The sequence below is a fragment of the Ciconia boyciana genome, chromosome 15 (genome assembly GCF_034638445.1).
Source record: "Ciconia boyciana chromosome 15, ASM3463844v1, whole genome shotgun sequence".
Taxonomy (NCBI): Eukaryota; Metazoa; Chordata; class Aves; order Ciconiiformes; family Ciconiidae; genus Ciconia; species Ciconia boyciana.
The window spans coordinates 10,320,443-10,332,452 of record NC_132948.1 but is presented as its reverse complement, the minus strand read 5'-3'; the positions used below and the strand labels follow the sequence as shown (position 1 = coordinate 10,332,452).

Genomic DNA, 12,010 nt, shown 5'->3' with positions numbered 1-12,010 from the left:
GCACCTGTGTCCTGCTAACCCCATTGTACCATTCTTTAGGCTGTACCATTCTACGGGATGCAGTCAAGAGCTGCAACAAGGTATTTTAATGCCTGGGTTAGGATTCCCACCTGTACCCATCTTTCACATGTCTCTTCAGTCTCACAGGACTCCTTTCAGCCACCTGCTGAAGCATGGCATCCACCAGGCTCAGGTGTTCTTTCTCTCAGTGGGTGTCCCTCCCACCATGCCCCATTTTTGGCTTTGGATACAAAAATGTTTCTCTTACCACCGTCCTAGTTTCATAATGATTTGATACCACACATTCTTCTGTAAACTACAGAAGAGAGGCTGCAGACATAGGCTGTGTATTTCCAGTTCAATGAGGATGACCAATTGATTTGTAACTGTTCAGCTGGAAAATGAACTGATCTGGTAAATGCTAATCAATAATACTCACTGATATGCAGTAATTAACTGGGAAAAAAATCATGCACTGCAAATCCTTAATCATGAAACCTGCTCTGCTTAGCTTCAGCTGCCAGACATCTCTGAGTGTCCACTGGAGATTTGCTCTTGCCTGCAAACCTGTATTTCACAGGGAAGGGACTAAATAGTGTGTACAATTGATACCTGGGAAATTTCTGCACCATGTTCTCAGACCATCCCCAACTGGGGACATTCCCAGGACAATGTGAAGGTTGCTTGCACATTTGTTTACAAAATATTGCCAGACACTCTCTTTAGCTGGGTTCACACCAGCTTTAGTAGCTTCATCTCCAATCTGACTTAGTATGGTGTCTTTTTCATCATCTGGATAAAGGGCTGGCACCATTCCTGTAACATAAGGACAGAAGAATGCTAATGAGAACAACCAGTAAGAGAAAACCATATGTCTGGGGATAGGGCAGATGAGAAACTAGTCACAAATTTTAAACCTAGTTCTGCAAAAATGATTCTGGGTAGTTTTGAATGAACCTATTAATTTCTCTGTGCTTCTCCTCCTCCCCCTACCCCTCATGGAAAATAGAGAGGCAGTACTTAGGATGATGCAAGGGGATTTAGAGGAATAATTAATTCATTTTTGTTTGGGCTTCAGCAACATGTACAAAATGTCACAAGAACATAAAGTGCTTTTAACTCTGCAAAGAAAATCTTCATTAGTGTCTACAAAACATCAGTTCACATTTTCGTTCTCTCAATCATGTGGCAAATATTGCATAAGTTACCTAATGACAGATATAAGCAGACCGGCAACAGGGAAAACTAGATCAAGGAAAGGGATAAGATTTAACACATCTGTTTTCAAATCAGACTGTGTAGGAACTTCTACAGAGAGGGTAGTCACACAGTGCCAGCTGCTGCTCATTTTCAGCTGCTGCATACACCAAAAGATACTAAACCACATTTTAGGACAGTTCTATATATAAGCAGTTGCTGCAGTTCAGGTGAATGCTATTCAAAAGCCAATAGGACAAAAGGTGGGTTTGTGGCCAAATGCAGCTGAAGTTATAACTCAGTCTCAGAAGAAATCTGAGACTCCTGCAACATCACGATCAGAATGAATTAACCCTATAGCCTTCCCAGACACATATAAATGACTGTAAGAAGATGCCAAAAAGCCATTATTAAGGACAAGATCATTTCAGGTAGTACTGAAAGGTGTAACTAACTAAAGCAGCAGAGGGCACAGGGTGAAACAGTAATAGCTGGATCACGGGTACATTTGAGATTATGAGTCACAAGTAGATACTGATCAGGAGTAATTGAGGCTGCCGGTGCCACCTGAAGTTAAGATGTTGTTGATGAGTTCCAGGAAACTCTCTTCTGCTACATGGGCATCTGTAAACAAGAAGACCATTGACTTGTTCTCAATACCCAGCTTCTGGTACAAATTTTTCAAATCTTCTCGGAAATTATTTTCTCCATATCCTCGACTCAAGATGATCTCAAATACCTAAGGATGCAAACATACACTGAGAAGACACAGATGGACCCAAGACATCATAGTAACTCTGAATTTCAATTAGACTGGATCAAGGGGTTTGGTTTGGCCCCTGTCATCAGTAAATGTGTAAGTATAATAAAAAATTATGCACTACATTCTTTTTAAAAATTACATTTGTACAACCCTGCAGGATTGCATTTTCAAAATTGCTTTGTGTTCATCCTCCTTTTTTGTTCTTCCCTTCCAAGCCTCTGTAAGAGACTGAAAGTACCTCTGAGAGAGGAACATTTCCTATCTGAAATATTACAGTATCAATCACAATAAGGTTCCTCAAGCAGCACTGGAGTGCTGCTGTAATACAGCTAAGTAACAGAAGCAGTAGTTAGGGACTATTAGTTGTTCGCCACCAAACCCATCCTTGTTTTCTGTCTCCAGTGCCAAGACCCAGATTCAGGCACTGACGGCTTCCTGCCCAGATCACCCACAGCCATCATCTTAGATCTCCTGGCAATCACCTCACCCTGTTTTTCTCTCCACAGGGAAGAGATGCCAGCCTGATCTTATCTTGACTGACTGACTTCTGCCCCCACCAATTTAATCCTGATCACAATATTGCTTTCCTTGTGTTCTTTCACTGCAAAGATGCAGGGCCACTAACCTCACATCCAGCTGTGTAAGCAGCTAGTCTCGTTAGAGACTGCTTTCCTGAGCCTCCCACTCCTATGAGCAGGGCATGCCCATGATCCATCCGTATGATGCGATGTACATGGATTAAGTGCTCCAAAGCATCATCAAAAAGAACCAGATTCATTTTAGTATTAACTTCATTATATTCCTCCAAAATCTCCTGCAGAGAAAGGTGGACAGAATGTTACTAGGAGACGAATGAAACAATTAATAACTTTAATAAAATAACAACCCGTTTAGCAGCATTATTCCTTTTCCCTTCCTCAGGGAAAATAAAATATTGGAAAACTGCCAACTCTGTAGCTGACCCTCAATTTTCATTCATTTTCATGGGTAAAGGTGCACATAAAATTCTATGTGCACACAGAAAGATAACAGATTTCCTACAGTTTGAGGCAGGCTCCTGCCCATTCCTCAGGCACAGAGCCAGAATCAGGCACAGTTCCAAGCTGATGCATGCTACCTGAAAGAGAGCTTTTGCTGCATCATAGTCTTGGATATCTTCATAAATACGAGGTTCTCCTTCACTCAGTGCCATTCTGAAATCTCCAAAAAGAATAGGATCCCTCATGGCCTGCTCCAAGTCATCTCTGAAATTTTCTTCAATCAGGTTTTTTATATGACCTTGTACCTTCAAGGATATGAAATGAGTCAGACAACACAACAAAGCAGATGATTCTGAATCCAGTAACACTTAGAAGGGTGATAATGCAGATTCTTCCTCAAATACTAACTGATTTCAAGAGGATACTTATATCACTAGAAGATCCGAAGACCACAGCCTCCTATTGTGTTCTATGTATGATCTAAAATGATCTAATAGGCAGTTCAAGAACCATTCAAGCCAATAGACTGCAGAAGTTTTAGACAAAAAAGGATAAGCCTGTTAAAAAAATACCTTCTCATATATTGGTGTAAATATTATATTAATAAACCTTCCTTCTCAGCATTCATAGATGTCTTGCCACCAAGATTTCTCACAAATCTTGTAAGTCTGAATGAATGTACAAATACAGAAAAGTTGCAATATAATTATTCTGTGTTGTGAAAATTGAGCTGGAAATGTGTCTTTGTATGTTAGAGGAGAAAGTTTTAAGCATAAAAATATGAAGCTATCTTAATCTACCTCTCTTCATCTAAGCAAGTTGCATTGCTTATATGTAAGTAAACTTTACCCCAATTCCTCCCCTAATTCTCAAGGTATAAAACTGGCGTCATTCTCCCTTGTGTTTTAAGATATAATTTGGAGCATTTTCCAGTTCACATAACAGCCAAAACTGAATCCACTGTTTAAGGACTCAGCTCTTATCCTTCTTTTTCCTACTTGATTGTATAGTCACATTCTGATTCAATCCTTCCCAAGTGAAAATACTGACTTCAAGAGATTTCCTGAGTTTTCCCCTGCACTGCTCTCACACTTTGTCACCTGTGCCACTGCTAACCAATTTTCCTGGACAGGCAAACCGAGTGACACTTTCCATTCCTTCAGCAGATCTGCTCCCTTAGTCTGCCATAGTCACTTTATTTTAGAAAAGAAAACTCCATGGGGCACGTTTCAAATTAATGGAGCAACATAGTGGTTAGACAGGTCTGCAGTCTGATGGCAAGACCCGAGTGCAACAGTTGGTAATGTTGCTGTTGCAAATTAGTTGCCATAGTAATAGTCAGTGATTACTAAAACCTGAAAGAAATTACTCACCAATGCTTTGTCTGCTTCATTAATCAGCCTGTCATGGAAAACCCTCAGGCACTCATTTCTCCAAACTCTCACCATCTGGGTCACTGTTTGAAACCTGAATTAACATCGAAATATCAGACTGCACCAAATGAGCTGACATGATTCCTAAGGCCACATGGTTAATAACACTGACCAAATTCTGGATTTACTTTTTTTACTCTTTTTGGTTTTGTTATTTTCATAATAACTGATTTGCTTGCATTTTTACCTCTGGATATCTTATTTGTTTGTCATCAAGAGTAAGATCACAATTTAGGATGTTCCTGGACATCTTCTTATTGTGGCGAAGGTTTAATGAAAAGTGACCAAATGTGACTGATTTCATGTATCAAATTACTTCATCTTCACCAGATTCATTCAATATAAATAGCTGTAAGACCACTGAAGACGATTTTTCTGTTCTTACCTCTCTGGAGTTGTAAGAATAAGTCCATTATAGACCCTGGAAAGATCCCGCAGATTAAAAATGTAATGGAATTTGGAAGGAGTAGGGGGTAGGTCACAAATAATAATTTTATAAAGCTCCAAAGTACACACAGTAATCTTGTCAGAGATGGTTGATATAGACTCATTAAACATCTGCAAACATGAGAAAGAAGAGGTGTTTTCATGAGACTGCCCAGAGAGAACTCAATGCTATTAAACATATTCTGCTTTCCAGCTTTTAAACCTGCTTGGTATATTTCAAATAACTGAGGGCAAACATTTTCAGAAATTCATATTCCTCTGTAGTATGAACATTCTGCAGTTAAATGTTTTGGGCAGGCCCCATCTTCACTCCTGAGCTTGCACAGTGCTGAAGATAACATCAAACTCCATGACTGGAATTTCCACAGCACTTCTATAGCAGAAAAAATAAACTGCTCTTTTCTTATATAATGTTGCCGGTTACTTGCTAGTAATGCAGTCTACTGGATTATATTAAATTTTTCACTGTCATTCAGGAAAGAGTTTGCTGACCTTTGTGTATTTGGTTACAGGAACCATAACCAAATCGTTCACAGGTTTCAACCTATGAAAAGCGCCAGGTTTATAAATTATCTGCTGACTTGAATGTTTACAAAAGACTCAAGAATTTATCAAAACAGTGTAAACCCATTGAGAAAGAGAAGAGGAAGGGAAAGGGTTGCATGAGGTTTTAAATATAAGAAAGCCTGATAACAGAAGATTTCAGGTCTTGTGATAACACAGAAATAAATGTCTACTTAAAAATAATAAACCTGTTGAGCAATCTTTTAAAAACAGTGAAATTACCGCAGTGTGGCCTTTCAGGATGGAGGCATAGATCAAATTCAGTGATTGCTCAGAAGGAAAAGGTATGTTAAAAACACTGAAGAGTGAGATGAATCGAGGGTCAACTTCATTCCGACCTCCTCCAGCTTTCCCCATGGCAGCAATAAAACCCAGGTCTCGAAGAAGTTTACAATTCATCTCCTTACCACGATCGTACAAGAAACCTTTTTCTAGCAGCAGCTTCAACAGGGCAATGGGTTGCTGTGTGCCATACTCATCAACCTTTGTAATACAAAAGAGTCAAGATATTTAGAGCACAGTACATCAGCATGCCAATTACTGCTATAAATGTGGAAATATTGTGCTCCATACTCAGGAGAACATTACAAGGACTAAGTGACACTTTGTAAAGCTCTAGCACTGATTGTGAACATTCATTCCAATGTCTCCTATGGGAAAAGTGCCCCTTCTCCAAGGTAGACTAAATGCACACATATTCTTTTGCCCCATTTGTAAGGAGAAAGGGACGGTTTCTACAATACACAACCTGCAGCCAATATCAGGCCACAGAGACATGATTTTAATGGCATAAAGAAATGATCTAACAGGATCTCTCTTACATATAGGACAAATATTGTAACAGACAGAAACACCCCCTACTGTACACAAATCCAACTCTTCTGAAGATCCTAAGCTGAAATCCAGTTATGTACTTACCATGAATCTCCCTGACTTGTGATTCATTGGATCTGTGTATGAAGGGACCACATCAGTGCCACCCCAAATGTTTCTATACTACCTTGCAAACTATTGGCAGCTTACCCTTGGCATATTCATATCATCCATGAAAACAATGAGACGTTTTCCCATAGGAGGGCCGTAAGTGTCTTTAGTTCGTTTCTCTACATTTGTCTCTAGGTTTCTCTGAATGTCCATTGATGTTGTACGAGAAGAGAAGTTAATTACTAGCAGCAGCTGCAAAGGGGAGGAAATGGATAAGAACAGATTTTTACCTGTTCTTTTTTTTAACTAGAGCATTCAAAAATATTCTTTATACTAGACTGTCAGACATACGGGAAACACTTCTCTGGTCCATTTATTCACTTGAATTACAAATTACAAAGAAAAGTAATGCCATTCTTAGCACTTCGATAATATATATTCACTTTATAAAATTGAATCTGTACATGGTAGAACAGAACAAAACATCTTTGATCCTGAAAGATTCTCAAATCATTCACACACTTTGGGTCTGAGCTTGCAGTCGTGTTACCAAAGTCAGCATTGCTACCCACAGACTCAGGCTTCACAATGCAAATTTAACACAAGGACAAAGAACGAAAATGCATCTTTACAAACAAGGCAAAATGCCTCATACATACATTGAGGTCTTTGTTCAGATTGTTTAGGAAGTTTTGTGTAGTTGCTGTTTTAGATGTACCCGATTCACCTACAAGAACAACTGGGCGTTTTATTTTTACCATCTGTTCTAGTAACCAAGTAGTGCGTGTTGTATCCACTGTGGGCACTGAAAAAGATCATGAATATGATAGGAGGTTAAATTAAAATGCAGTACAGCTGGGGATTTATATTTATAGAATAGTGCTGGATCAGACTCTCAAGGTATTAACATGCAGTTGCACAAACACATAATCTGAAATATCAACTCACTAACAATGTTGAAAGAAAATTTTAATTGCTCAGCCATCTCTTTTCAGCTTTTATCATTGGGATCTTTTCTCCTATAGATATATTTTAAAAGAAATTATGTTCCATATAGGAGGGTCATGGACTGGTTAAGCTCCGTTTAATCCCTATTTCAAGGATATAATCAGGATTTATTTGGATCATAAGCATTTTCCCAGAACTCTACAGAGATTAAGTTTGTTCTATGTGAATAGCTTGCCATTAGGAGCAACTTTAGAGATCATATAATTATCTCTTGTGCCAGTGAAGTTAACCTGTGCTTGCTGAAGTATTACTATAAAGTAACCTGCATTAATTTGTCCTTAACTATGAAAAGCACTTGTCACCATTATAGAGTGCTTGAAGTTACAACCAGTAACGGCCTTAAGAATGTAATTTTTATCTACCAAGTACTTGAACCACAGAGCTGACATTTTTTCTAGAGTTTCTGGTAGAGCAGACTGTGAATCTTCTGCTATTCTGGCTTGTAAAAGGCATTGTTAGCTCCTAATAAGCCTTATTAACTGAAACAAGCTTTTCATCCTTTCCTCATTTCTTTATTACACAGTGCTGTAAATATCAACTCTATTCCTGCTAGACGACTATGACAAGAACATTAAAGAAATTGATTTGTGCCATCGCAAGAAACTGAACCTGAGTAGATGACCTTCAGTACAGAAAGAGGATGTCTCATGTTAAGTGCCATGCACTTAGTGGCGGCACATTATAAATTAAAGGCATATCATCACTATATTTTATCTTACACTCACCTAGAATGTCAAGAAATTTCACTTGAGGCTTATGAATATATTCAGGAACAAGTTTCATCCAAGGTACCCACTTTTTTTGAAATCCATCAAAATGAAAGTCATACAAAGTTGGCAGCTGACCTGCAAACCATTAAGCAACTGGAGGTTTTCTAGGACACTGAAATATTTCATAAGAAAATAATCTGATCGAGATGAAAGTGAAGGGTAATATTCTGGACCAAGTTGGGCAACACTGTGTTCTGTTTACTTGTCATCTAACCCAGTAAGACATCAACCAAAATTCTCCTAGTCCAGCACTTGAATCATACTATTGCTTTTTAAGCAGCTTCCATTGGCTTTCCTTTCACGTTTTATTTTTCCTTTCACTGTTTATCTCTTCAGTTTGGCATAGAAAAGTACTGTTCTGTGAGGACAGACCAGTAGCTGAGAGTCATCTAGCATCAGTATCTCTACGTGGTTTTCAGTGATAGTCCTTCAGAGAGCATATTTTGCAGCCAGGATAGCTAGCTGGAAGGAAGAACAATGTTCTGCCTTCATGGAAACTAACACTTTTCTAATATAATCAATGGGATTCAGACTAAATTATGACAAGATCCTACCTGGCAGCTCCCCTGGCTTAGCCAGGATGTTGTCATCATGAACAGTAGACATGCAGGAAATACGTTTAACGTTTTCATCAAATTTAATTCTCCCAGCATCAAGAAGAGCAGCACCTAAGGAGGAATACAAAGCTTCCAAGAAAAAACACTCCAGAACATCAGGATCATCAGGCTGTACCACAACTAGAGCTTCCAGCATCACAGTCAGCTGCACCACCTGTTGTAAAACAAGACAAAACTGTAAACAGAATTGCCATTTGAATGTATGAAAACTCTTAACATGTTTTCAGCTGTTTGAGTGTTTGCTGATCTTTTGGCCTTACAAGTGTATCTACTGATATAAGGATTAATGACAGTAGAAAAGCATTGTTAGGAACTGACTGTTTCTTTTATCCCTTGGTGCTCATCACTGGCAAACTGACATTTCAGCATGGACTCTACTCCTGTGCTTTCTTTGGGAGGTTTTTACTCTCTCCATCATTCCATTTCTCTTTTTAGATAAACTTTTTCAACCTTTATACTCTATTCCTTACCATATTTAAATCTGTTTGAGGAACAATGGTCTTCAGCCTTTCTCCATGTCTGCCGTCTACAATTCCCTCTACAATCATATCAATAAGGTAGGGCACATATTTTTGAAAGAGACGATTCAATTCAATTCTCTCTTGCTGAGGAACAAAAAGGACAATAATTCAGCACACAGAAACCTGGAAAGCCGATTTTTGACAGCAGAGTTTCCCATCAATACCTGGCTGACCACGTACAATTGTTCTTGCAGGAATCAATTCTACCAAAGACAGGGTATACCCACATGAAGAAATGGGACACTGTTGTATGGACTGGGTTTTCAGCAGGTGAGGATCTGCATCCATCAGGTGCTAGCAACTAAGTTGTCTTACTTCAGCTCCCTGTGGACTTGAGTTTTTAATCTAAATGTAAGAAATAAGGACCTAAGCAATCTCACTGTTAACTCTTTGGAGATCAGGTAAACTGATTTCTTGGTTCTTCACTTGTCAGAAACAACCAGAAGTTAGAAAAGCTAGAAACTCTCTTTAGCCCTCTGTGCAGGCCTAGTGATTAGATTTGTTGTCAGAAAATCAGACTGCCTTTACAAAGTTCTTTTTTTTTTTTACAGCTGTCTACAGTTCAGTATTTAATACAGATACTCTCTGAACAAGTGCAGAAATTCTCACCTCATTTCCTCTTTCTTGGATCCACCTCTGCCAGTAGGGCTTATATTTCAGATTTTTAGGATCTACAAAGACCATTCCACAGCGGGATACTGTAGCAGGAGATGCATATTGTAAGTCACCAACCTGTAAAATAATAATATAAGATAATCCTACACTTAAAGAAAGAACAGCCACAGTAACTGCTTTTCAGGCTTTGTAGACCCATCTGTATTTAACCCTTCCCGTGTATAAAACGGTACAGTCATTACTTACCTCAAACAACAAAGCACAGTGCGACTGAAGTCTAATCCGCTCCCCATTTGCCAGGGTCAATAACTTGTTGTCATCCATGACAGAATTCATGTTCTCAACCCAGAGAGCATCCACATCTCCATCAAACAGAATGTACCTGTGGATACAGGAGCCAAGGGGCACTGATGAATCTCTTATTTGACTAACATATTTCAGAATTCAGATGTGCCATCAATGGTGTCAGTCCAGGTGTTTTGAAGCCTCCCATTCATTTTTGATAATTGCATAGTTTCCATCCATCTTGCTGAGGCTGGAAACTCACAGAAGACAAAAAAACCCTTAGACACTTTCTATTTATTTAGCTTTTTTTTTTAATAGTTCAGTACCAAATATTTAAAATAAAATAAAATAAAATAAAATAAAATAAAATAAAATAAAATAAAATATTGATGTAAAAATCAGTATCTAAAAATCATCACAAAGATTTCTAGCTGTCTACCTTCGCTCTTTCTTGTCAGTAGGCCTGTTGATATCCCGAAAAATGTTTGACAGGACTCCATCTGTCCAGTCTCGTGTGGCAGGGTCAAGGATCCCATACAGCTCAATCACACTCATAGCTTTAGGGTTCAGTGTGTAGAGCTTTGTCAATAATCCCAGCCTAGAGATACAGCAAGAAAAGCAATATTAAAATGACACAATACCATCTCATGTTAACCCAAGCAAATATTATGGTCAGCTATTGATTTTGTCATGGCTACACAGGGCTGAATAATGCAGTCTATGCCATTTTACAACCAGATTTCCATGTATCAAATTCTATACTCACTTGTTTTGGGCCTGACACAAAGCATTAATGACAACTGACTTGCCACCTCCAGTAGGTCCAACTACCATTGTAGTGTGACGAGTTAACATTGTTTCATACATCTGAACTACTTTATCCACCTGAAAAATAAATATTGATTCAATAGACTGCTGTCCATAATTCTTCTGTGGAAAAGACCAGCAGCTGGTCTATACCAGCTAAGCTTTCCTGGAGCCGCTCCAGAATGCAGCGATGCATATCCAGCCTAATGTTTACAACAAAAACTCAAGCAATTAACATTTTTTTATACCTGGACTGGTAAAACAACATAACCTCCTTCTTCCAGCACTTGTTCTACAGCATCATTGAAGTTAGGATAGCGGACTCGAGGACAATCCAGGCCAGGAAACAGGTCAGAGATTAGGCCAAGGAAGAGAGGTACATCTTCAAACACAAATTTAGGAAGATTCATATCTCGTAGAGCTCTCATCAGTACAACTTCCTAGACAAAACATAGCAGAATCAGTCTTTACCAAATAGCTAAGCAATTACCTAATATGTAGTAACTTCAAACATCGCTAAAAACTATTGCCTGATTACTTTAGTACAGCTTTGAGAATGTTTTCTAGTTTACTAGTGGAAACAAAGGTTATTTCATAAGGTTTAAGCATACCAATAGCTAAGAATAATACACTGCCTTTTTCTACCATATTAACCAAATGCCAAATGCCTGGAGTGGCCCACACCACAGCTTCCCTGATTTGATGTTAAAACAACCAACTGTTTTATGAACATACCCAAGTTCTGTAGTCCCCTTGAGAGCATCATTTAGACCCCAGCTCCCTGCCAACCTGCACTGTGCATCTGTACATAACTTTATAGTAGAGTTTCCTTCAGCTGTCTCCAAGTTTTTAAGACGAAATTTGAATAAGAATTTCCCTAGGCAACTGGGTATCACAACCGTACATATAGGAATAAAAAAATGGGTGTAAAAGAAAGCCATAAAAAGCAATGCAGTATTGAAAAAACTTTCATTTATAAGTATACTGTACTACTTGAGCTACACAATTAACAACTGCATGACTGGAGCACTCACTGTTCAAAAACCAGCTTTCACTATTCATCCAGAGACATTCATCTG

At 38.6% G+C, this 12,010-nt stretch overlaps 1 protein-coding gene across 1 annotated transcript in view; it reads right to left on the bottom strand.

Moving 5' to 3' along the window:
• Nucleotides 1-12,010, bottom strand: part of DNAH10 (dynein axonemal heavy chain 10) — a 58,229-nt gene that overhangs the window by 19,830 nt on the left and 26,389 nt on the right. Inside the window, exons 37-53 of the mRNA XM_072880497.1 lie at nucleotides 11,180-11,371; nucleotides 10,891-11,009; nucleotides 10,564-10,722; nucleotides 10,086-10,221; nucleotides 9,834-9,956; nucleotides 9,174-9,308; nucleotides 8,641-8,857; nucleotides 8,042-8,161; nucleotides 6,968-7,113; nucleotides 6,408-6,560; nucleotides 5,607-5,867; nucleotides 4,759-4,931; nucleotides 4,314-4,407; nucleotides 3,078-3,245; nucleotides 2,586-2,774; nucleotides 1,765-1,936; nucleotides 613-816 (exon numbers count right to left, since the gene is read on the bottom strand). Coding sequence (XP_072736598.1) covers nucleotides 613-816; nucleotides 1,765-1,936; nucleotides 2,586-2,774; nucleotides 3,078-3,245; nucleotides 4,314-4,407; nucleotides 4,759-4,931; nucleotides 5,607-5,867; nucleotides 6,408-6,560; nucleotides 6,968-7,113; nucleotides 8,042-8,161; nucleotides 8,641-8,857; nucleotides 9,174-9,308; nucleotides 9,834-9,956; nucleotides 10,086-10,221; nucleotides 10,564-10,722; nucleotides 10,891-11,009; nucleotides 11,180-11,371 — 2,761 coding nt within the window. The remainder of the gene's footprint in view (nucleotides 1-612; nucleotides 817-1,764; nucleotides 1,937-2,585; nucleotides 2,775-3,077; nucleotides 3,246-4,313; nucleotides 4,408-4,758; nucleotides 4,932-5,606; nucleotides 5,868-6,407; nucleotides 6,561-6,967; nucleotides 7,114-8,041; nucleotides 8,162-8,640; nucleotides 8,858-9,173; nucleotides 9,309-9,833; nucleotides 9,957-10,085; nucleotides 10,222-10,563; nucleotides 10,723-10,890; nucleotides 11,010-11,179; nucleotides 11,372-12,010) is intronic.